Source organism: Spodoptera frugiperda, chromosome 30, assembly GCF_023101765.2.
Source record: "Spodoptera frugiperda isolate SF20-4 chromosome 30, AGI-APGP_CSIRO_Sfru_2.0, whole genome shotgun sequence".
In the NCBI taxonomy this organism is placed as follows: Eukaryota; Metazoa; Arthropoda; class Insecta; order Lepidoptera; family Noctuidae; genus Spodoptera; species Spodoptera frugiperda.
Genome location: NC_064241.1, coordinates 13,399,959 through 13,426,399, shown reverse-complemented (window position 1 = coordinate 13,426,399; position 26,441 = coordinate 13,399,959). Strand labels below are relative to the sequence as shown.

Below are 26,441 nucleotides of genomic sequence, written 5' to 3'. Positions count from 1 at the left end.
ATTTCCTTGCGCAAGCGTCAGGTAGCGTCACAACGGCGTGTAGCAGGACTTGTTGGCCCAGTAGCGAGTAGTCGGCTGTACGTGAGTCTACCGCGTAGGTGTGGCAGCAACCAAGTTGTTCAGTATTCCTATTGCTAATAGAATTTGGGTCATAAAGCCCGATCTTACCGAGAGGTATAAGCTGCCTCTCACCAATGCTTAAAATTTTTATTTTATCTTTCAGGTCTGTGCAACAAGGGTAATAACACAACAGACGAAAATGTGTATTTTGTATGCACTTGTCTCTGGCTAATTTGTTTAACTTTTAGGGACTTAAACGTATAAGATTATGTTATTATGTGCTAGCTTCTGGCAGCGGCTTTGTCCGTGTCCACGTGATACAGAATACATTATCTCACCCTGTGGTCTAAATATTGCTCAGATCGCAAGCCGCAGCCAAAGGTCGCAGCACAGATTTGTAATTGTTTGCATCTCCATACTCCTTGTCTGATCAAAGTAGACATCATGGTGGCGACATGGTGTACGTGTCATGTTCGTGAACGGGCGCTGTCAACTGGGACTGGTCAGCTCCAGACTGCATTAATTTTGTTGTCCTCAAGGTTATTTTCTTTTTCTATCGCTTTGACTGAATATTAGTTTTACATTGTTCTCACATTGTAACAAGAATTGTGTACCCATTGACCAAAAGCTGAAAATTTCGAGCAACCGCCATCTTAGATTTACATTTTGACAATACCACCTTGAAAACTTCCAAAATGGCTTCCAATATGAAAGCTTAAATAAAGTGTGGTATAGCCATGCTTCGGCACGAAAGGGCCGGCTCGACCGGAGTGATACCACGGCCTCACAGAAACGTGAAAACACGCTTGCGTTGTGCTTCGTTGAGTGAGTCTTCCCAATCCCCGATTCCCCAACAACCCGTAAATTCCTAAGCCCTAAAAGGCCGGGGCGGCGGCGATTGCTTACCAGGCGATACGTCTGCTCGTTTACGTGTTCAACAACCAACCCCGGCGCTGAGTCCCACACTACGTTACGTACAGATACAGACTGCGAGCGGTACAAGCTAATTTCGACCATCGACCCTACATCGTAAAGTCTACTGCGGGTAACCTAACATTCGACTAACTTTTACTTGCGTTTTGTAAGTAATCGTATCTAGGGATGAGCCACACAATTAAATAGTACCCAGCGATGTGCCCAGGATATTATAGTACCTATAATTATATGCAAAGTCTCATCATAATTGGACCGGTAGTTTTGTGTGATGCGTGAACATATAGGCAAAATGTTTTTAAGTCACACTTTTAGCTTTAATGTCTTTCTAGTAACCCAGGTTACTTTTTATTTTCAATGTACAGAATGAACACTTATACACTTTATTTCCTTCTGAGTTAGTGGCCTTCAGTAGCATAATTTCGCGATTAACTTCACTTTGTGACATAGGCATAATATACATTGAATTTGCTATAGGAGTCTGAGTTTTATGAATTTGATTCAGTGGCGTAGCGTGAGTGTCGGCCGCCCGGGGCGGAAGACAATTTTGCCGCCCCCTTATTTAGGTATTTTAATTTAATGTATACTACACATTACATACATTTATAATAGAGAACTTTTCGGCGAGAACAGTCATGAATCAGAGCACTCCCCGTGGTATAGGCGATATAATGTACAACGAAGCTACATCTCTACGCATTGCCAAAGTGTCAAGTCGGTTTTAAATTTCCTGCCACTCAACAATCCGATTCGCACGCCGCTGAACGCGGTCCAGAGGTTGAACCTGGTACTGGGGTGCCTCCGCCCACAGATGAGAATAGTATTCCATATGGGGCCGAACCTGCGCCTTATATAGAAGCAGGCGATGGGCTGGAGTTAAATACTGCCTTGATATGTTGAGCACACCAAGCTTTTTCGAGGATAATTTAGCCTTATCCTCTAGATGGCCACGGATATGGACGTCGCTCGAAATGTTGATGCCAAGTATCCCAATTCTAATACCGGGCTAAACACGCCGACCTGTGTCTTAGTAGGGTTAAACTGGAACAAATTAAGTTCACCCCAATCTGAGATTCTCCGCAAAGAAGTCTCGATTTCAGACACAAGTCTGTTTCGGTTCTCGATGACGTTTTCCCGAGAAATGTTAGCGCGGCCGGTATAATAGGCATCACCTGTACTGTCATCCGCATAACAACGAATGCTGCTGATTTGCAACATATCATTGATATGGAGGAGAAACAAGGTAGGTGATAGCACGCAGCCTTGAGGGACACCTGCGTTTACAGACAGAGAGTCGGAGCATTCCCCGTCGACAACGACCTTAATGCTTCTGTCTGCAAGGAAGCAGTAGACCCATTCACACAATTTCTCGGGAAGACCATAGGAAGAAAGCTTCGAAAGAAGCGCTTTATGCCAAACCCGGTCGAAGGCTTTCGCCACGTCCACGCTAACTACCAACGCTTCCCCCTTAGATTCGATCGCCTGTGCCCAACGGTGTGTCAGGTAAACCAGAAGATCCCCAGCCCATCGACCTTTACGAAAACCGTATTGCTGGTCACTGAGTAGCTGGTGATCCTCTAGGTACCGCAAGAGCGGGCAGTTAATAATGGATTCCATTATTTTCGAGAAGAGGGAAGTTATGGCTATCGGTCTGTAGTTGGACGGATTTATTCTATCGCCTTTTTAGGGTTTCGTAGCCAAATGGCAAAAAACGGAACCCTTATAGATTCGTCATGTCTGTCTGTCCGTCCGTCCGTCCGTCCGTCCGTATGTCACAGCCATTTATTTCCGAAACTGTTGGGCCTACATAGTTGAAACTTTGAAGGTTGATGTATTTCGGTAACCGCTATTCGAATTTTGAATAAAAATTAATCAATTTAAAAATTAAAAGGGGGCACTCCATACATGGAACTGATTCAAAAAAAATTTTTTTCAGCTAACATATCCATAATGGGTGTCTATGGATAGGTCTTTAAAAAAGACATTAAGGTTCTTAAAACCATTTTTCGTCAAAATTAACCGTTTGAAAGTTAGACGCTTCTAAAGTGGAAAAATGAGTGTGTCCCCCCCACCCCTCTAACTTTTAAAATAAGAGAAGGAGAAAACAAAAATAAATATATGCTCTAGATTTCAATAGAAACTAACAACGAAAATTGGTTTGAACCAGATATCATTATTAGTTTTTAAGAAATAAAACATTTTCAAAAACCGCAAATATAACTTTGTCGTTCTTACAAACACTATGTAAAACCAAGTTATTTTAGAACTTTTATATTATGTCATCTACTTGCTGTTACGGAATCCTTCATGGGCGAGTCCGACTCGCACTTGGCCGGTTTTTGTTTAGGGATCGGATGGACCAAGGCCGTCTTCCATGATTTCGGGACTACGCCTAAATAGTAAGCTCATTTTATTCGGTCCAAATTTGTACAGTCGACTCTATCTAAAGGTTCCCTCTCGGGGCAGGACCACTCGTTAAAGGTTCCATCCTCACTATCACTACTTTCTCCGATCTCTAGTTGCGAAAAAAATATAAAATGGTTGAAATATTTACAAAATATTTTTATTATTTATTGTTTAAAATTTGCCGCCCCCTAAAAAGTGCCGCCCGGGGCGGACCGCCCCTGCCGCCCTCACTACGCTACGCCACTGATTTGATTAAGCGATGGTGTTAGTTGATGGGCAGGTGTTATGAAATAGTTATTGAATGCAGTAGCTATATCTAGAGGATTTGTGAGTATAGTATCATTAACTTTGATACCATCAATATTATCTTTAGGCTTTGCATTTGAGATTTCTTCTTTGACTATTTATATTTTCAGTTTAATTATTTGTACATGTATAGATGGTAAACCCCCAGGCATCCATGCTTAACTATATTTGTATTACCTCGACTTCCAAGCATAGTAATGATGTAGGTTTCATTTAAAAATAAAAGATTTTCTTAGTTTGGTAAGTTGTAATGAAAAGTTGTTTATTCACTATACCAAAATGATTACCGCAAATTACCGTGTTATGATTACAAGACAGTTTTATCAGTAGGTAAGGTTTTGTAGTCGTAAATATTAATATGACTGTATTCCTCTATTGAATTTACATTTTAGTCAACTGAACATTTTTTGACGTTGCACTAGTACTACTACTTACTTACCCACTGATACGCTCCAGGTGCTTCTATGCTGCAGACTACCTCGTGAGTTACCGGCCCAGTCAGGCTCCGGTTCGGAGCAGTCTGTAGTAGTAGGGTGGTATTTAGCCAGCACGAGTCATACTCTTGCCTCACTGATTTTCTGACTTCAAACAAGGCGCTAATTAGCTGTTATGAAACTGGTGTTGTCAACACCACATAGTCTTATTGTATTTTGACCCAACGCTGTGGTCTACCAATGAATTATTTAGCTTTTAATTAATTTTCAAAAATAGCTTTTATTTCACAAGTTGCTGGCGCTAAGTGAGTGATATAACATGTACCTATATTATGCACCTCTGGCTGCTCCTTCGAGGAATCAAAGCCAGTATAATTGTATGCTTAAGCTCAAATTTGTAGGTGCATAGAAGGAAATAAAATTAATGATCCCTCATTGTAAGTTAGGGCAGGAATAGGAATCAGGAAATGATGGCAAAGGAATATTGATGAAGAAATAAAACTCGCGGCGTGTTACAAAAAGTACATCTCTATTAGAGAGGGGCAACGCTTGGTGCCGCGGGCACGCTGCGGGTACGCCGCGGCCACGCTGCCTGACCGCCGCGGCCACGCCGCCAGTACGCCGCGTGCCCGCGCCGCCAGCTGGTCGCTGCGCATGATACATTAGTTTACAACTGTACTTCACAAACTTTAGATCCCACACTGCTACTGCTGGGGAACCATTACAACCACCTACGTTGTTATGTCGGCGATGGCTACCAGACGACACCGAAGTCGATACAAGAGCCGACAGTTCCCGGCCATACACGGGAGGTAGCGGTTGTTTAGTAGTGTTGGCTCTAAATTTTGTTTACAGAATCGCTTATTTTACTTGCAAACGCTGTTATAACGACAATGAAAGTTTCCTCTGATAACAATTACGGGACGCGTAATTAAGAGACACGAGCAACGTTTCCAAGTAAACGTGTGTAGTGTAAGATAGAGCGGGCCTGCCCACTCGGGACAGACATCGCTGACGTCACGCCCGCACTGAGGGCTGAGTATTGGAGACGTTGGCGCCGGCTGCGACATGGACGCGATGTCCGTCCTACTACAGCGTAACGAGACTCTCGAATATTATATTTACAATAAATAAGTACACGAAATTTTGCACAGCACGTAGTACTACTACATGCTTCACAACTCAATACAAAAACAATGTACTTACACATATTAGTAGTACAGTTAAAAAATCGATGAAAAACTAAATAAAAAAATACAGTCACTGCCATTTTTTAGTTTTTTTAACTAATAATAATATTAGAATATAATACAGTTTGAAATCGTTATCGATACTGGCACGCAGTAGTGTGTGCTGTCAGTGCAAGCAGTAGCCGCTACCAGGGACCAGTAGCCGCTACCAGGGACCAGTAGCCGCTACCAGGGACCAGTAGCCGCTACCAGGGACCAGTAGTCGCTACCAGGGACCAGTAGCCGCTACCAGGGACCAGTAGTCGCTACCAGGGACCAGTAGTCGCTACCAGGGACCAGTAGTCGCTACCAGGGACCAGTAGTCGCTACCAGGGACCAGTAGCCGCTACCAGGGACCAGTAACCGCTACCAGGGATCAGTAGCCGCTACCAGGGACCAGTAGTCGCTACCAGGGACCAGTAGCCGCTACCAGGGACCAGTAGTCGCTACCAGGGACCAGTAGTCGCTACCAGGGACCAGTAGCCGCTACCAGGGACCAGTAGTCGCTACCAGGGACCAGTAGCCGCTACCAGGGATCAGTAGTCGCTACCAGGGACCAGTAGTCGCCACAAGGCGGCGACAGCGCGCTACTGCGACCGGCATCCGTTACATAATTGTTATTTCATAGATATCTAAGTAAATGCATAAGAACATCTGCATCAATATCGTTTTAGCGAATCGATACAATAACATACGTTTTATTTTAATACAAAATACGTTATTTATATAATCTGGAAAGGGTTTCGGAGCTAATCTAGAATTTATTATTTCGTGAAGTCAGCGACGCGGCGGCGTCTCATATTCCTAACACTATGTACAGTCGTACGGCCGCGCCCCCGTCCGCCGCGCGCTCGACTCACTACGTACGTACCTCCACGCTGCATTCATTAACTTAAATTCACATTTCAATATTGAATTAAAACGAAACACATCATAGAAGCTTAGCATATCTTACATAGGTGAAAACGAAGGATGACAGACGAGCGACCGACCGGACGTCGCACGCCGTCGGGCGACCACTGGCCACACAACGAAGCAACTTCCTACCGACTAGCTACCGCGGCCTGCCCGCTCTAGCGGCGGTAGGGCTGGCGCGGGGCGAAGGCCGCGCGGTGCGACGACAGCGGGCGCCGCCGGGCCGGCTCGCGGGCGCGCGTCTTCTTCTCCTCCACGTTCAGCTTCACGCCGCCCTCCGCGCCCTCGCCCGGGAAGTACAGCGGCTGCAACCGAACCACACGCTCTTACACCGCTCCACCTTACGGGCCCGACGTGCAGCCTCACAGTAAAAGTATAAATAGATAAGCGACAGGAGCGTACGTACCGCGGCGTTGAGGCAGTCGTGCGCGGCCTGCGAGGTCTCGTAGGTGATGAAGCCGTAGTTGGGGTGCTTGGGCGCGCCGGGCGCGGCGGGCTTGGAGTGCACGCGCAGCTCGGCGACGGGCCCGAAGCGGGCGAAGAGCGCGCGCAGCTCGTCCTCGGTGGCGCAGTGCGGCAGGTTGCCCAGGAACAGCTGCTGCGCGTCCGAGTAGCGCCGCGGCTCGCGCGCCTCGCGCACCTCGCGCGCCTCCGCCACCACCCCGCGGGGGCGCGCGCCGCAGGGGGAGCGGCCGGGGGCGCGGCGGGGGGCGCGCCGGGCGGGGAGGCGCGCGCTCCCGCTCCGCACTTCACGAGGTTAGCGTACGTCTTAGGCTCCGGGGCTGCCGCTGGGTCAAAATAAAGAAACCATTTTTTATTACACTGTATTATTGTATGTAAATGTATCATATTTATTTCGAATTTAATTTAATAACATTAATACAAATAACTGCAAATTAACAAAGAACGCATAAATACGAAGCGTGCATTATCCACACGAAAATGTTTAATCACTTACTATTTGGAAGGCAACAGTAGTAATCAGAAAAAATATTTTTGGTATGTTTCGTATCATTTTCAGATAACAATTTTTAAAATGATTATAATAGAAAAAAATAAGTTGAATTAAAGCCCTCAACACAGGTCGTACGCAGCAAATACCCCGAAATTGCTACACACGTTACAACGGTCGGTCTAACCTAACCCCAACGTCAGTCGCCTTTACGTAATGTTGCAGCAATTGCTGTATTCTACTGTAACTGGACCATATTTTTGTATAATCTACTGCATGGAGGTTGAATTATTATTTGCCTACTACTATGTACGCCACGCCTATCCCTAGGTTAAAAATCTAGTTTGAATGGAATGTGCTTAGGGAGCAGGACGTAGAGATCCTTAAGACAGTGGCGTAGCGTAGTGGGGGCGGCAGGGGCGGTCCGCCCCGGGCGGCACTTTTTAGGGGGCGGCAAATTTTAAACAATAAATAATAAAAATATTTTGTAAATATTTCAACCATTTTATATTTTTTTCGCAACTAGAGATCGGAGAAAGTAGTGATAGTGAGGATGGAACCTTTAACGAGTGGTCCTGCCCCGAGAGGGAACCTTTAGATAGAGTCGACTGTACAAATTTGGACCGAATAAAATGAGCTTACTATTTAGGCGTAGTCCCGAAATCATGGAAGACGGCCTTGGTCCATCCGATCCCTAAACAAAAACCGGCCAAGTGCGAGTCGGACTCGCCCATGAAGGATTCCGTAACAGCAAGTAGATGACATAATATAAAAGTTCTAAAATAACTTGGTTTTACATAGTGTTTGTAAGAACGACAAAGTTATATTTGCGGTTTTTGAAAATGTTTTATTTCTTAAAAACTAATAATGATATCTGGTTCAAACCAATTTTCGTTGTTAGTTTCTATTGAAATCTAGAGCATATATTTATTTTTGTTTTCTCCTTCTCTTATTTTAAAAGTTAGAGGGGAGGACACACTCATTTTTCCACTTTAGAAGCGTCTAACTTTCAAACGGTTAATTTTGACGAAAAATGGTTTTAAGAACCTTAATGTCTTTTTTAAAGACCTATCCATAGACACCCATTATGGATATGTTAACTGAAAAAAATTTTTTTTTGAATCAGTTCCATGTATCGGGTGCCCCCTTTTAATTTTTAAATTGATTAATTTTTATTCAAAATTCGAATAGCGGTTACCGAAATACATCAACCTTCAAAGTTTCAACTATGTAGGCCCAACAGTTTCGGAAATAAATGGCTGTGACATACGGACGGACGGACGGACGGACGGACAGACAGACATGACGAATCTATAAGGGTTCCGTTTTTTGCCATTTGGCTACGAAACCCTAAAAAGGCGATAGAACAAATCCGTCCAACTATAGACCGATAGCCATCTCTTCTCGAAAATAATGGAATCCATTATTAACTGCCCGCTCTTGCGGTACCTAGAGGATCACCAGCTACTCAGTGACCAGCAATACGGTTTTCGTAAAGGTCGATGGGCTGGGGATCTTCTGGTTTACCTGACACACCGTTGGGCACAGGCGATCGAATCTAAGGGGGAAGCGTTGGTAGTTAGCGTGGACGTGGCGAAAGCCTTCGACCGGGTTTGGCATAAAGCGCTTCTTTCGAAGCTTTCTTCCTATGGTCTTCCCGAGAAATTGTGTGAATGGGTCTACTGCTTCCTTGCAGACAGAAGCATTAAGGTCGTTGTCGACGGGGAATGCTCCGACTCTCTGTCTGTAAACGCAGGTGTCCCTCAAGGCTGCGTGCTATCACCTACCTTGTTTCTCCTCCATATCAATGATATGTTGCAAATCAGCAGCATTCGTTGTTATGCGGATGACAGTACAGGTGATGCCTATTATACCGGCCGCGCTAACATTTCTCGGGAAAACGTCATCGAGAACCGAAACAGACTTGTGTCTGAAATCGAGACTTCTTTGCGGAGAATCTCAGATTGGGGTGAACTTAATTTGTTCCAGTTTAACCCTACTAAGACACAGGTCGGCGTGTTTAGCCCGGTATCAGAATTGGGATACTTGGCATCAACATTTCGAGCGACGTCCATATCCGTGGCCATCTAGAGGATAAGGCTAAATTATCCTCGAAAAAGCTTGGTGTGCTCAACAGATCAAGGCAGTATTTAACTCCAGCCCATCGCCTGCTTCTATATAAGGCGCAGGTTCGGCCCCATATGGAATACTATTCTCATCTGTGGGCGGAGGCACCCCAGTACCAGGTTCAACCTCTGGACCGCGTTCAGCGGCGTGCGAATCGGATTGTTGAGTGGCAGGAAATTTAAAACCGACTTGACACTTTGGCAATGCGTAGAGATGTAGCTTCGTTGTACATTATATCGCCTATACCACGGGGAGTGCTCTGATTCATGACTGTTCTCGCCGAAAAGTTCTCTATTATAAATGTATGTAATGTGTAGTATACATTAAATTAAAATACCTAAATAAGGGGGCGGCAAAATTGTCTTCCGCCCCGGGCGGCCGACACTCACGCTACGCCACTGCCTTAAGATCGGAATGAATATAATATAACATATTATGCTGTATTGATTTTGAATTTCTATTCAAATCAGATTTACAGCAAAAAAAGCTAGTATAGGTACACAGGCGACTCGAGTACAACTTTCAAATGTAAGTAACTAGGAATAAAAATGAGTTCTTATTTAGGAAAACGCTTCATATTCATTTTTCTTAAGAGTATTATGTATTGTATTATATTTTAGACCTCTGACTGTTCATACTTTTTTACAAAGATGAGATAAAATGGAGAGAAAGTAAAAATCTATACAAACTTCACTTCTGGTCAGTTAAAAACATTCTATGTTGTTAAGTTGAAATGAACAAATAAATAGGCAGCTGTCCTTACGTGGGTGCGGCGGCGGGGTGGGCTCGCGCTCCGGCTCGGGCTCCGGGGCCGGCTCCGGCACGGCCGGCGCGGGCGGCGAGCTGGGGCCCGTGGGGGCGCGGCCGCAGGCGCCGCTGTCGCCGGCGGCGCGGCCGGCCCGGGAGCGGGGGCCGGCGCCGGCGGGGGCGCAGCGGTCGCGGCGGGAGCTGCGGCTGCGCTGCTGGCCACGGGGGGCGACGACGGTGGCTCCGGTTCCGCCTCGCTCGAAATGCTTGTCCCTGCAGAGAGCAATTAACGATTATATCAAACTCCTTATTTTCTGTTTTCATGTCATCATCAAGTCTGATATAGTCTAAGTATGTGTAGACAAAGATAAATAGGAGTACCGTGCAATGCCTGCACGAGATCGCGGTGGTGGTGCAAGGCTAGCGGATGGCCGTTGAGATGCGGCGGCGCCGGGGGCGCGGGGGGCGCGGGGAAGGCGCCCGGGAAGGCGGCAGCGGCCGGCGGCGGCGGGAAGTACGCGCCGCCAGTGCCCGTACCCGGGGACTCCTCCTCCTCCCCCTCAGATCGACCGGAGCCGGAGCCCTCTTCGTCCGAGAAAACGATATCCTACAAAAATACATTATATAATTAGCACGATTATCCTAAAAACACAACACTGCTTAAGACAACTAGATAGATATAGTCTCACACCTGATAACGGAAGATGTCGTTGTGGACGTAGTACTTTTTGGGCGATTGCGCGGCTAGTACGAAGGTCTGGGTGAAACGGCGCATGGGGGCGCCACCGTTGGACAGCTCGCCCGTTACTTGCACCACCACTCCGTTGCCCAGAGTGGCCTGCGCGTCCACCTGTTGGCATAAGGAGACGTCAGTGCTGCACTAGCGCAAACACGAGCGTGTCGAAGCCACACAGACGATACGCACCTGACTGATCTTGGCATGGCAGTCGCGGAAGTTAAGCTGTTGGATGCGGTTGTGAATCTGTTTCTGCCCAACCACCGGCAGCGTCTCACGGTTGGGCGCATCCAGCCCTCCGTGGACGAACGATGAGTAATTGTTGTAAAATCTGCAACAATAATGTTAAGGGTGTCACTCCTCTCTCTATGAAGTGTCAATCTTCATATTTACCAATAACGTGTGAAAATGGATAGTCCACCAAAAATATTTTAAATCCTACTAATTCATTCCTTTTTTTTTTTGAGGGTTGAAAATCATTCAATGACTTCTCCCGCCTTGGGTGAGGCGGGTGAGATTATTGTTATTAATGTTAACACTCGTTAAAAATACTAAACTCAAATGGTTCAAATCAACAAAGTTAACTTTAACACTGCTAAAATGAATAAAATTTTAGCTTTGCAGCTGAAAGTCGTAATTTCATTATTTTTGCTCATAATCTATTAATTCTTCTATACATATACTTGCTACTTATATACTTAATACTAATACTAGCTGGCTCGGCAATTAGTCCGGTCAAATTAGACATTCGGTGCTACATAAATTCGCAACAAGCTGAATTTCGGTACAATTGTTCAAAACACGATTATAAACAATAGCTGAAAGTTCCCCATTATTCCCGTGTGTGGAAAAAAGTTATTCAAGGTCATATGTCAAAAAAATGAGTTTTTCGCGATTTTCAGCAAAACGGTAAGTTTTATCAGAAAAATACCTCAGACTAAAAAAAAAATTATCATTAAATTATCTATAAAAAATATATCAATACTTTTTTTCTCAAGAGACACCGTTTCGGAGATATCGCAGTGTAAAAAGTTGTAACAGTTGCAATTGTCATAAAATGCACACGTTTCCACGCCACCTATGAGGTAGTGTACTTAGCGCGGTTTTTAGGGTTCCGTAGCCAAATGGCAAAAAACGGAACCCTTATAGATTCATCATATCTGTCTGTCCGTCCGTCCGTCCGTATGTCACAGCCATTTATTTCCGAAACTGTTGGGTCTACATAGTTGAAACTCTGTAGGTTGATGTATTTCGATAACCGCTATTCGAATTTTGAATAAAAATTCATAAATTTAAAAATTAAAGGAGGCACTCCATACATGGAACTGATTCAAAAAAATTTTTTTTTCAGCTAACATATCCGTGATGGGTGTCTATGGATAGGTCTTTAAAAAAGACATTAAGGCTCCTAAAACCATTTTTCGTCGAAATCAACCGTTTGAAAGTTAGACGCTTCCAAAGTGGAAAAATGAGTGTCGGGGGGACACTCATTTTTCCACTTTGAAACAATGAAGAAAAAAGTATTGATATATTTTTTATAGATAATTTAATGATCTACAATTTTAGTCTGAGGTATCTTTCTGATAAAACTCACCGTTTTGCTGGAAATCGCGAAATACTCATTTTTTTGACATTTGACCTTGAATAACTTTTTTTCCACACACGGGAATGATGGGGAACTTTCAGCTATTGTTTATAATCGTGTTTTGAACAATTGTACCGAAATTCAGCTTGTTGCGAATTTATGTAATTTCACCCTAATTTTTTGGTCTAATTTGACCGGACTAAATCTTCGTACCGACTCAAACATTTTTTCTTTTTAAACATTCCCTGGACTTCCACAAATAATTCAAGACCATTTGTCAAATCGGTCTAGCGGTTCTCGAGTTTTACCAAGACTAACGAACAGCAATCGATTTTTATATACATATAAAGAATTTAAAGCTGAAGAGTTTGTTTGTTTGAAAGCTCTAATTTCTGAAACTACTGGTTCGAATTGATAGTAGCGATCGATAGATGATAGTCGAATTAATAGTAAGTAGGTATATTTTTGTGTTGATAGTCCATTTATGTAGAAAGGCTTATATGGTATATAACATCACGCTACGATCAATAGGAGACGGATGGTAATACTTATAAATATGTATGAAAGATTTTTTTTATTAATTTATTTTGTATGTGCAGTTAATTATAATCAACTCACAACCCTAATAGACGAACTTGATTAAAAAATTAAGATAAAACCAACAACGAACACAGTGCTGTTGCAAGTATGGAACTCACGCTAGTAGAAAACAAATATTGTTACATAGTTAGTAACAATAAGGTAGAAAAAACACCACGTGGCGCTCTCGAAGCGTTTGTTGTGCGAACAGAGAGATGAGGTTTGTGTCCGCCTGGTATACGGCAACACGTTCATCTGTCTACACAGACTAGATCACGTGATATACCTGGTAAACACCAGGTGACTCACTTGTAACTTGCTTTAAAATAATATACACGACACAACACTGCGGTGTGCTTTCTGGTGTCTCGTGGTATTTTCAATTGCTACGCGAAATGCAAGGTTCTCGTTATTAAAAAAATTACTCGACTACAATACAACTTTTGTTGGTACGATAGGCATGTATTTGGAAGTCAATAAATATTAGGTTATTTGTGTTTCAGCTTCAAGTGAATGTCGATGATTAGTATAGATGCCTTGTGAATGTGTTTGAAATAGATTCCATTTCAGTAAGCCTTATAGTAGCACAGTCGCGTGCAATAATTACAATTGAATCTATTCTGGAAATGACATAGTCATGTACCAATGAGGTAGTCCGTCCAACGAAGAACAGTTAAGGCAACGTGACGTGTACTCTAACTACCCCACAGAGAGCTATATAATTCAAAGCATTAAAAAAAGGTAAGGGTAATTTTTTGTGGGAGCAAGGCGGTACAATGGTTCCAACACAAAGTACACAATTACCATCCTATCTCCAACAACTGTTACCTGCTATTAGCTTATGGGCTAAACAATTAGTAAGTATTGCAGGGTCCTTAATGATACCACAGCAAATGTATTGTAAATAGATTTTGAAATAAGAAACAAAGCAAGATAGTGATTGTGGACTGGAGATAATATCTGGTCTGGTAATTGTTGGTGATTAGACAATACTAGACACATTACTTTGTCGTTTGCTAATAGCCAAATACTAATTTACTGAATACATTGTTAAAATGAAATAACTTCATGAACAAAAAAAAATATATTTCCTAATCTTCAACTGGGAAAAAGGTCTGCTGTTATGTGCAGCACTAGTAAAGGAATTGTAAAAAATATTGTAGAACAAATGGGACTAAGTGTCCCATTTGTACATTATCTAAGAGTATTAGGATTACCTAAGAAGATGAATGGAACAGACACATAAACTATTGTATTCTTAATAATGAAATATAATAATTGTTGTTTCACAAATAGAGTTACTGTTTTAATACCCTTGTTCACAAGTACCCTTAAATAGTAATACCTCGTATACCCTTAAATAGTAATACCCTTGTTCACGATGGTATTAAAAGAGTAACTCTATTTGTTAAAAGATGAGTTAGTTGAATGGAAGGTTACCTGTGCAGATGGGCGGGCGCCTTATTTAATAGCGTGTAGTATTGTCGCACGAACTCGCGACCGACGCTCTGCGGTGACGGAGACGCCTCCATTACCATTGCTGTGTGCAACGCCAATATAGCCCTCTGCTATACCCTGCCCTGCAACACAAATATCAACAGCTCTAGTATCTGTTTCTAAACACAACTATATTCTACATCATACTCCAAATATTGTACTGCCTCATACCATTATTCAAAGCAGTATGGAGGCATCTACAACTTCAAACCACACCCAATTGCTTGTGGGATTGAACTGGATTTCACCAAATCTCGAGGAATCTCACCAGGGGTTAAGTCAAAGGCACATGGAAGATGAGATGACCTACACATCTTATTAAACCAGTTCCAGAATAATTATAGCAAAATTGACTGACAAATCACATTACTTCTGAAAAACATGCTTGTGTGACTTATATTTGATTATTAATAATATTAGATTATTAAATAACATGTGTTCATTTAAAAATACAGCAGAATTGAGAACCTTGTAAACTTGGTTGAACATTATAATGTACTTACAATTTGATGAAGATAAAGATAAGCTTATACAAGTGTGAGTACAACAAAGTGGCCTCAGGTTCATGTAAATATATTTTTTATATACTGGGTTACAGGCACATTAACCTACATCCTTAAAGGGATGATAGTTTACAATATTTTTGACCAATTTGACTTGGGAACCCCATATCCCAAACTTAACCATTCTCAAGTTTTCGGATTTTGTCTCCTTAATCGTCCGCTTTCAATTGTTCCCTTTTTTCTTTTGTGTCAGAAGTGGACCTGTACTGTGACCTGCTAGGAGTCAAGACTAATTTGTAGAAGTTTGGGATATGCTATTCTCTAGTCAAATTGGTCAGCATTGATAGAATATTGATTATTAATAATAAATAACCATTTATTTGAGGATTGATGGTTTTATTTTCTTTGGTATCTAAAAATGACACCTCCTATCAATAAGATTAAATGAACAAGACAAGACTAGTGCTGAAACTGAACCAATAATTATCATTTATACAAACTACTATTATAATTCAATAAGTGTAGTTGTTCTGTGATCTTCTGAATTTGACATGACATTTGGCATTTGAATTGCAGTTTCACTACAGACACAGTGAAGATTAGCACATAATTTAGTAAGTCATGAATCAATTTTTATGATAATATTGTGTCAGTCTCTAATCAAGGTTGGACCCAAACCATGCATCAATCTCTGTCTATATTTTAATAGTTATAGTATGCTTTTTGTGGTGAAATATAAAGCAAAATTATATTTTGAAAATTAAATCTATAAAATATTTATACTTATTTTTCAATTTGAGTTAATAATTTCTAATTATTATTTACACTTTCTACAAAATAAAACCAGTGCAAAATGGATCACAGTGGCACTGTCTGTCACATATCAAGAGACCACAAATTGACTATAATTATAACCTGGATTACTGCAAATAATATAAAATGTTTTCTAATAATGATTACTAAGTGTCTTTACTACATACATTAGAAATTGTCAAGGCACAATAACGCACCACTGAGACCTAACTGCCAAATACTCATACAAAGGACATTCTCCATTGTTTTGAATTAAAGTTATAAGCATACTAGCTTTTGTCTGCAACTTCGTCTATATGGAATAATGACTTCTGGCAGAAGTTTAAAAAATAAAGTTCACACCTCCTCCCACATAGATGATAGCAAGATAATTTGTAACCTATACACATGTTGATCTGTCCTGTTAGTCATATTTAAGCAAAATTTGAAGTTAATCCAGCAATACTTTGTTGAGTTTAGGCCGGACATACATACAGACAATCAGACAAATATTTAAAAAACTTAGATTTTTGGCTTTGATATTCAATGTAGTCGAAGTATTCTTAAAAAAATTCAATGTAGTTTTGGTTTTTATATGATTTTATTTTATTATACATATAGTAAATAGCTTAAGATAGATAATTATTTTATGTTAGTACCGACAATACTGGCAGTATTTGATGTGGTTTTCAAAGCTGTACATTGTAAACAAATACAAAATACTTTATTTGAGAACTAAAATGAACCTTACAGTTTTGCTATGTATAAGTTGTGTTAATAGACCAAACTAAAGAAATACTTGGAAGTGTTTACCAGTACCTGTTTGTATTACTACTTTCAAAGATTAATGTCTTAATCCAAAACACTATGAATAAATTAGTAACAATATTGTTTTTGGTAAATTTGGTTGTTGTTAATATATGATAAGAACTGCAGTGACTTGTCTGTAAATCAAGCAAAATACTTGCAGCATGCAACATCTAGATGAAGTTAACAAGTAACATAATATTACGCCGCGGTTATCCTAGGGAGTGCCTATGAAACGGATAAATAATGACAAAATATCAATTTTCCACTCCGAGCACGAATACGATATAAAAGTGAATCGTATTGTCAAAGCACGCATGGCGACTCGGGCTTAGCTATCAGCTTCTTTTGTTACTGTACTAGACGATAAAAACAAATTTCAGATTTTTTTAACTGAATAAATCTCAAAAATAATAACATTGACAACTACAGCTTATTTTACAACAAGTATTACGTTAGTACAATGCAAAAATCTAGGGATTTAACCTTTAAAAAGAGATACGTCCGCCGACAAACGTACCACAAAGATGCCATAGTTTTGAAATCAATAGTTAAGCAATTGTACTTACCTTAGTAATATTTAGGCATTAAAATAGCGTAGTCGGCAACAAACTATCAAGAAAACCGTGTAATTTTCACGATAAATAAGGACTGAAAACAGAAAAAGAGCCTACCTCACCGTTCGGGTGTCAATTTTGTCGAAAGTCGAAGTGTTGCTATAGCTAAAATTATTATTTTGCAACAAAATTACAAAGTTACTAACTAAACTTAGTAAGGTTTTCTTGATTTCTACTAAACAAACTTACTAATAAAATATTTATGCTTAAAAATTCTTTCCCCTTTACTGTTTTAATATACATAATTTTTCGAGTTAAAATGTGAACGAATTTAATAATAAAATTGTGATATATGTGGAAAATAAAACAAAATTCAAAAGGTATTCGAATTTAGTAAACAATTAGTTTAATCTAGATGTTTAACGTAGATTCAGCAATCATTGTGCCGATAGTCGTATCTACCAATGGCCTCATAGCCAAAAGCCTCGACCAACACCTGACTAACCTAACGTTAAATGGTTGAATCAAAAGCTTGATGCAGAAAGCGGTACTTCTGGACACGGCGTGTATTGTCCGGAAATTCTTCTTTCTTGAGCTCTGACCGCTGGTAGCTTAGATTTCTCCCGTTACTGGTGGGTTACTGCTTTTTATATTTATGTACTAAACAAGTAAAATAATTAAATAAATGATAACAGTTTAATCTAAAATACACTCTCATCAAAAATATAAAATAAATATAATATATAAGCCCTTAATACACGTCCCATTTTGGTTGTACCCGACCAAATTAAGTCAGGACAACCGCTCTATACCCGTTCCAATTTGGTCGGGCCCGACCGCCTAACTACGAGCAAAGTGCGTAGAGCGGTTGTCCTGACATGATTATTATTGATACTGGTCGGCCGTGAGTACCTTAGCAATATTTAAACGCCACGTTTTATTAACCAAATAATGTATTCAGTACTATGGTGAACGTGATTGCAATTGCAGCAGGTGATTGTAATCATAATACCTTCACTGTTGATGCTATTCATTTATTCTTTTTATTTGTCAACTGAATTATCGTAAGACAAATTACCGTAGATTTTTCTACCACAATAAATTTTGCCGTACGTAGACAGTAGATTATTAAAAAATATGGTCCAATTACCGTAGAACACGGCAATAGCCGTAAAGGGTACATTGTGTAAAGGCAACTGACGGTTGGTTGCCCGACTATCGTAACGAATATATTTAGTAATATCGAGGTACTTGCTGTGTACGATTTAGTCTGATTCAACCAAATTGGGACGTATATTAAAGGTTTTATTATCTAACGAGTATGTTAAGTGAAACTAAATGCAGAGACCAAATCTTCAGAATCTTCTTTTCAACATTATAATCTTAATTTATTTACAAGTCCGTAAACATTTTAAAATTAATGTGCTTGGTTAATTATGCAGGCAATTCGTAAAAAAATTGAGAAGTTATAGATTTAAATTCTATTGTAAACAATTTATTAGAGGTTAAGTCAATCTTACATAAATGACCCTTTTCCAGCTTACATTGATTTTTTTCAAGTATAGTACAATTATTTAAATAATCATTTATCGATTGATTGTTCTTGACGTTAGTTTGTTTGTACATTTTGATCACAAAGGATAATCTATAAATACATAAATTATTGATGGAGTTAAACTGTATGACTATAAAAACGCGGTAAAGCTAAAAGCCATGTATCCAACTTTGTAGCTTGAGGTTGGCAGTAGAAATATCGATTATTTCATAGGTTGAGGGGAAAATGTTTTGTCCTTTTCGCTCTTATGCTTATTTTCCATTGTACTTGTCACTAACGGGATGGACGCCATTGTCCTCGTTGAATTACTCCCTTCTGATTGGTCGTTCATTTTGGAGGGGATGATTTTTTGCAAAAAAAGCCGCGTCTATTCACGTGCTGCCAACCTAACGACTATTTCGCGCCGACTCATCACGCATTTCCTTTCTTTCTTCTGCATTTAGCATTCGAAGATAAAGGTCGCGTGTGGACCTTAGGTTTAAGTTTATTATTAAATAATTTAGCCTAAACATAAGTCATGGCCAATAACGACAACTTTGCACAAGATGTTACTGATAATCAACTAAATGGAAATGCCGAAAATGGTGGTGGCGATACGCAAGAACATAATAGTGCCGAAGCCCCTGGGCGTGATGATGACAGGTAAAGTTGGCTTTTTTTATACTTTAGTTACATGCCCAACAGTATTTGTATATTTGTGCATTATGTAAAATCATGTGTCAATCATTCAGACATTACGAATATCCATTTTATATTAAATTGCAATTTCGATGTGCGCTAGTCACAATGGCGGCGGTCTGCCATTATCCTTATCGGCAAAGCGCTTCCAATCTTTATCAATCGTTACGATCTCTTCAAAATTACTCATTTTCATCTTTACAGTGCGTTCTCTAGGATTTAATCTCAGACCCTGAAGTCATAGTTTTTATTTCAGAATATTTCCAGGCTATTTAAAAAATATAGATTATCTCCGAGCCGCATGAAGTAAAATGGCGTCTTATTTGCGCGTCTCTTTTGCACCCGACACCGGCTCGGTTCAGTTATTGATTTTTTGTTTGGTTCGTTGTTAGCATTATTTGTGGTTCGTGAATGCCGGTGTTGAGCGGTTTCTAAGCTAGCGGTAAAGCGTACGTAGGTAGTTGCAAGATTTTAAATCGGTAGCGCTGAATGCGTCAGTGAGGGGTCGTCGCCCTCTCGGCGCGGCGCGTTGGTCAGTTTGGGGCGCTACTAACGCTGTGTCTCTCTGCAGGTGTGAGCCTGCGCCGCCGCCGCAGCTGCCGCCGAAGGACGTCATGGTATATATCAGCTGGGCTCACACTAAAGTAAAACTGACCAAACTGACTAGTTGTATCGGCCACTTAACTTTGGGCCTGGATCACCTTTGCCAATTTCAAATCTTGCGATATTATTGTAACATCTTGTTTTTCACATTTCGTTGTCCTGATTGATAATGTAAATTTCCAGACTTTTACTTTTGTAACTTACAGGTTGTCAATTTGATTTGCTGCAGTGCTTGGAGTTTGTTTTGAAAAAATAGTAGCTGTAAAGTACTGTAAACAAGTACTGCATAGTGTTAATTGATAAATTTTAAGTCAGTTTCTAAATCGAGACCGCCTCAATTGTACATTTCTTCATGTATTAATCAAGTTACTATGTGTGTCCACAGAAAACTTTTTGTCGGAGGCCTGAGCTGGGAAACCACAGACAGTAAGTGTTTTTTTATCAATACCAGTACATGTTTTAATTAGAAACTCATTCATGATGACTTAATTCAGTTCTGCTTCTGATTAATCATTGAAGAAGCTTTTACCCACACTCCTGAGTATTTAATATTATTAAATGAATTAGTATGTTCTTGGAAATGTGATAAGTTGATAAGTTTATGTTGTTTACAGAGGAGTTACGTGACCACTTCAGTGCATATGGTGAGATTGAGAGCATCAATGTCAAGACTGATCCAAACACTGGCAGATCAAGAGGATTTGCCTTTATTGTGTTCAAGGCACCAGATTCAATAGACAAAGTGATGGCTGCTGGAGAGCACACTATTAACAACAAAAAAGTTGATCCGAAAAAAGCAAAGGCTAGACATGGAAAGATCTTTGTTGGTGGTCTTAGCAGTGAAATATCAGATGATGAGATCAAAAACTTCTTCAGTAATTTTGGAACAGTAAGTTTAATTTTTTTATGTGATAAAGATGAATTGTTACTGAAAACCTAGTGATGACAAATCCGGTTTCGGTGAGATAATTATTTCTAGACATTTATTGAAGAAAAATCCGGGCCACTGATATATCATCACAAATTTTTCAAAATTTTGTGTTTTACAATGTAATATTAATAATTGACTTTGTTTCCAGATAATTGAAGTCGAGATGCCCTTTGACAAAACCAAGAATCAGAGGAAGGGATTCTGCTTTATAACATTCGAGTCTGAACAGGTGGTCAATGAGCTGCTGAAGACTCCTAAGCAGACCATTGGTGGCAAGGAGGTTGGTACAAATTAAAGGTCAATTGATTTATTGCTGCAATGAATGTTGAATGGTTGTACAAACAAACTGTATGATTGCAGGTCGACGTCAAGCGTGCGACACCTAAGCCAGATGGTCCGGGAGGAATGGGAGGACGTGGAGGTCGTGGCGGTCGTGGATTGCGGGGCGGTCGCGGTCGTGGCGGATATGGAGGCCAGGGCGCCTGGGGCAACGGAGGTTACGGCGGCTATGGCTACGGACAAGGAGGCTATGGCGGCGGCTACGACGGATACGGCTACGGCGGCTACGGTTACGACGGCTACGGGGGCTACGGCGGTTACGATTACTCTGGATATCCCAATTACGGTAAACGCGGCAAGCAGTACTAGTATAGTGGCGAGCCCCCGCTAGCCCGCTCACCGACACATTACCTCGACTGATGTTACCTGATCCTAGGATACGATGTGAAACGTAGTAGAGTAAGGCGCTAGGTTAGCGTTGCGAGCGAGGCGCGACTCCGTCCTCGAGATATGCCTATTTACATTATAGTGAACGTTTATTTTACGAGGAGATCGACATCACGCGAAGCTTAGGTATTTAATTTAGTGTGTAGGAAAATATTTATTTTTCTATATATTTAATGTTCTATCGAGATAATGTGTAGTGAATGTTGTCGAGGCGACAGTGTATAATCTGAATATAATCGCAGCTCTGTCAAAATTTGGAAAACTAGGATTAATCATCTCATATAACTTTGCTAAAAATCATATTAAGTTGCATATTTTGTTTATATCTACGAGACGACGCTTTGCCGACTCTTGTATGTAGATCGTAGTGCAGTTGCCCATTCGGCTATCGCTCTTTATCATTGTTTCCACGGGTATAAACTATATTCTGTACATATGTATGTTACCTGCCTTATGTTTATAAGCGTTCGTTTGTAATACCACTTTTGACATATGTAGCAATGTTGCTCGAGTTTCTATACTTTTTTTTTGGTAACTTTACCTTTTCGACGCTCTCGCCACATGCTACATTTGGGAAATGGGGTAAATATGGAGAGACATTGTGAAAGTGATAAAGATATGATGAAGCTTTTGAATAAAGCACTGTTACAAAAATTCTCAATGTGTTTCCATATGTAACCCTAGTCCACTCCTTGCCCTGACTCACCACACGCTTCATTCTATACAAGTACCTAATTTTTTACTTACTAATCGCATGCACAACTATATTATGCATAACTTCTGCAATATAGTCTTCAAACTGTTGCCATGGTTTACATACTTCATTAAATAAATTAAAGAAATGATGTATTGAATACAACTAAATGGTCAATGATATAATAACACATGAGAAAATTATTGGAACTACCTATAATAATATAACCTATTAGTAGATGACGGGTTTTAAATTATCAGGGTGTAGTAATTGATGGGTGTAAGGTTTGGTTGTGCACGCGTCGCCTCACAACACGCTTGTTCCGCTGAGACAGCGTTTACTGGTGTTGCGGGCACGGGTAGATCTTAAATCGTCTCGATTTGCATATTTATGAAAGCTTTTTTGGAAACAATCGGTTGGTCATAGGTATAAACGAATTATCCTAAATAATACCGGTAGAAGGATAACGTTACCTTCTTCGATTAGTATGGTACGAGTGCCTAGCAACACAAACGTTTTCTGAGAAATATGTCCCTCTATTCCCCCGGCCCACAAGTTCGAGAGACGATTTACGAGCTACCCAACCGGCGGGACGATACCGTCCGGTCGTCCCGCTGCGGCGGGGCGTCCGGGCGGCGGCATGTACAATAACTAGCCGACGTCGAGCAGTCGCCGCGACGTCCACCGTTCCGGCCTCGAGCGCGCGCTGCGGCGCGGCGGGCGGAGCGGTGGAGGCGGACTAATGTTTTGTGTTGCGGGCAGACTACGGCGGGTACGGAGGGTACGAGGGCGGGTACGGCGCGCGCGCGGCTCCGCGCGGGAAAGGTACTGCACTCCGCCACTCACCGCTACCTCCATACTCATGCCAAGCTAATGTGGCGCTTAATGACGCGAGACGAGCCAAGCGCGAGCGTTGCTCTAACATTACTGACTGATATAGTTCCGTTAAAAAATTCCTGCGTGATCTCTTGTTCGTTTTCAATTTGGGGCGTATAGTGGCTGAGTCAGTTTTAGTTCCCAAAACTTTCGTTTTAATGTTCTTGGTAAGAGCGTGGAGGAAGCAGGATGACGAGCAAGCGTAAGTGGCGGGTGGCTGGCTGCGCTCGCTCGTTGTTTCAGTAACAAGTATGTGTAGTGTATGTCTGAGGCCGGGGGACCGCCGCTGAGACCGCGCTTGCGGCTCGCATGATATTTAACTTGCTATCTTTGGCTTGCTAAGTTTCGTTTAATATAACGATTAAAAATATATATTGTTGTTTACTGTTTCACTAATTTCGGATTTATTACTATTTTACTTTCTACATGGATTACATTTGTCCTTACTTGGTGAAACTCTCATTAGGTTATACATTCATACAGTCATATTCCTGTAGTTGTGTGTACTCCAAATAATAGTCCGTGAAGGTGCTGTCCGATCAAGGCGCCCCACGCGTCATTCATATTGTTAGATTTGTATGTATTGACTTTGATCTTAATTACAAGTTAACAAAATATCAATGTGAATTACAGTGCTCATATTGCATGGGTAAATTAACTTTTATTGTCCTAATGTGTTCCACCACAGCTTTATAAATAACATAGAACCAGTTATGTAGAGTTTAGCGTTACAAACAGGTGACGTTACAGCCGGGTACCAAGGTGGCAAGCAGCGCGGCGGCGGCGGCGGCGGAGGCCGCGCCAACCAGAGGCACCAGCCCTATTAAACTTGTACCTGCCGATAGTCATCTCAGTCCAATAGTGAGGTGAGCTATATACCATGTCGTACCTATTATTGATTTGGTTTAATGTTTGGAAACTAGTTTTACAATGGACGTAATTTTTGTTCACAGGTTAAGTCACCGGTCATGAGTGTCCCCTGCGCTTCTCGCCTCGCCGCGCTGGGGGCACTTCATTTCATTCCACATAATTAATTTAAGGAAGTAATTGATAACATTTTAAGAAGATTTTTTAAGGGTAAAATACTGTCACAGTTGCGATAAGGCCGTTCGGACGGCTCTAACGTACATTTTATTATAATATAGTATGAATTATAGATTCACTCTGAGTATTATTGCAGATTTATTAGATTCGATTATGACTTATGTCTCGAAATTTTACCTTACGTACTGAACACTAGAAATAATAGAATAATTATAATTACAGAGCTTATAAATTTGTAACAATGTCCCTGTCGTCGGCGAGTCGTCTTGTGACGTGTTGCGTGTGTATGAGTTCGCGGAGACGCGTACGAGTGTGTGTCGTGTGAACGTGTAGTAGAGTCGCCCTCATCTTTTACTGTCTGTTATTGATCTGGATCTCATCGCAGATATGTAGTTTTGTACTTTAATTTGGTAAATGATCGAGCAATCAGAATCATGTATTTTATACAAATTAGATGTTTCTTCCATTGATTAGGGATGAAATAATTTTTTTAGACATAAGTAATCGGTCATGAACAAACTGGAGATATACCAAGTTGTGTATGTCAGAATAAAACAAATGTGTAAATAAAATATTGACTTTTTGTCTGTGTTTATATGTTTCCGAGCCGTATATGGTATAGGAGCAGAAACATCAGTCACCTGTTTTCTAATCTAAGGTATTAAGGTTCTAAAACTTTGGTCCCTTTCTAATGCATACTTAGAAAGTAAAAAAATGGCATCATATTGAACATTTATTTCTCAGCTATTTTTAGTTAATCCCTGTACAGTAAGATACATTTTGTATCTTCCTTGGTTTATTTCTTCGCTTTCAGAGTAGGTACAAATCATTTGTACAGGCTTCATTAAATCACAGAAGTTGTTCAATTCTGTTTTGAAAACATGGGGTGAGATAATTATTAGCTTAGCTTTAGCTGATAAGCTTTAAGTACCTACCTATATTCTCTTGCTGACATGAAGTTTATTACTAGTCTAGGAATTGGTACTAGTAAATAGGAAAGAAATAGGCCACTACAAACGTGCGAACTATCAGTCATTTTTATCAATTCTCGCGTTCACACTTATGCCAGGTATAGTCTCATTCTTTTGACGTGACAGTTGGAACGTTAGTAATGGCCAAACTATAGTAAGTTATTGCTACTGGTATTTAACAGGACCAGTCTATACTCCGGCACTTCTGCATTAGACAAAAGAGGTTCATGGAAGCAGGTGTGCAGTACCTACCTACATACCTATCTCAAACTGTGATGGCTTCATTATGTTACAAGTCCTTGGATAAATTTTATTATGATTATGTACCTTCTGGCTAAGTACAAAACAGTTTGGTAAATTATTTAGCTACCTAGTTTTTTTTAAGTAAACTAGTTTCAAACAAAAATAAGAAGGCGCATCAACGAGTTTCTTTATCCCATAACTCGGCACACCTTGGCGGCTCTTGTGAAGTAAAGAGCGTCACTTCCACCGGCATTAAGTGTAGGACCCTACAGTTTCCAGTAAACAGTACCTACCTACCTATCTATGTACATAGATACATACTACCGTAAAATGGGGTGAATAGGGATCGAGAGGTGAATAGGGTCAGAAGAGGGGTGAATAGGTATAGGGAAATTCTTCATAGTATCTATTCACCCCTCTTCTGTCCCTATTCACCTCTCGATCCCTATTCACCCCATTTTACTGTATGTAGAAAAATTCAAAACGTTTCAGGATATTGAATTTAATTCTATTGGATACTTAATTAATCTAAAATAAAAAATTATAATATCTTGCGAAATTAAAGTTTATCATCATTGGATCAGTTCCACTTCATCAATTTATTATAGGTACTTACATATTGTATGCTCAAGTTCTACCTAGATCATTATATTTGCCTATAATATTTGAAGAGTTCCCTCGATTCCTCATGGGTCTCCTCATCAGAATTGGATTTTGAATTGGGACCAATCTAGGAGCTTATCCTTTCAAGAGCAAAAGAATGCATATCGGCCCATAAACGAAGGAATTATGCGCAAACTAACAAAAAAAAAAAATTACGGCCGGATTTTATTGAGAACATCCACTTTTTTAGAAGTCTGTTAAAAATATACGATACAACAACATAAAGTAGGTAAAAATACAAGTAACTATTAAAATGACAGATTATAATATAATTAAATTTCTCATATTATGA

General features: G+C 40.6%; 2 protein-coding genes and 1 non-coding gene across 7 annotated transcripts; 2 read left to right on the top strand and 1 right to left on the bottom strand.

Moving 5' to 3' along the window:
- Positions 1-4,649: 4,649 nt before the first annotated feature.
- Positions 4,650-17,344, bottom strand: LOC118269656 (ras GTPase-activating protein-binding protein 2). Its single transcript, XM_050707166.1, is given in 10 exon segments — positions 4,650-6,588; positions 6,690-6,955; positions 6,958-7,071; positions 10,126-10,382; positions 10,414-10,423; positions 10,491-10,716; positions 10,801-10,959; positions 11,035-11,176; positions 14,450-14,589; positions 17,178-17,344. Coding segments are annotated over 9 exon segments (1,419 nt in total). The 5' UTR covers positions 14,548-14,589; positions 17,178-17,344; the 3' UTR covers positions 4,650-6,441.
- A 1,796-nt stretch (positions 17,345-19,140) lies between these two features.
- On the top strand, positions 19,141-24,855 carry LOC118269745 (RNA-binding protein squid). Of its 5 annotated transcripts, none has more exons than XM_035585019.2 (8): positions 19,141-19,362; positions 20,387-20,427; positions 20,616-20,890; positions 21,081-21,212; positions 21,293-21,557; positions 23,115-23,177; positions 23,979-24,094; positions 24,182-24,855. In XM_035585019.2, exons 1-7 carry the CDS (start codon positions 19,238-19,240, stop codon positions 24,053-24,055), a joined length of 978 nt encoding a protein of 325 aa, XP_035440912.1. In that variant the 5' UTR covers positions 19,141-19,237; the 3' UTR covers positions 24,056-24,094; positions 24,182-24,855. The 5 variants fall into 5 exon arrangements, with proteins under 5 accessions (XP_035440912.1, XP_035440911.1, XP_035440914.1 ...); XM_035585018.2 differs by having other exon boundaries at positions 23,967-24,094; XM_035585021.2 differs by lacking the exon at positions 23,115-23,177.
- LOC118270158 (small nucleolar RNA snR61/Z1/Z11) lies at positions 20,474-20,545 on the top strand. The gene has a single exon (XR_004783187.1). It is a non-coding gene; the product is annotated as a small nucleolar RNA snR61/Z1/Z11 (small nucleolar RNA).
- Positions 24,856-26,441: the final 1,586 nt, after the last annotated feature.

Coding starts and splice junctions, on each gene's coding strand:
- LOC118269745 (XM_035585018.2), top strand. CDS start 19,238: ATGGCCAATAACGACAACTTTGCACAAGATGTTACTGATAATCAACTA. Junction 20,891..21,080: donor TCTTCAGTAATTTTGGAACA/GTAAGTTTAATT, acceptor CTTTGTTTCCAG/ATAATTGAAGTCGAGATGCC. Junction 21,213..21,292: donor AGACCATTGGTGGCAAGGAG/GTTGGTACAAAT, acceptor GTATGATTGCAG/GTCGACGTCAAGCGTGCGAC.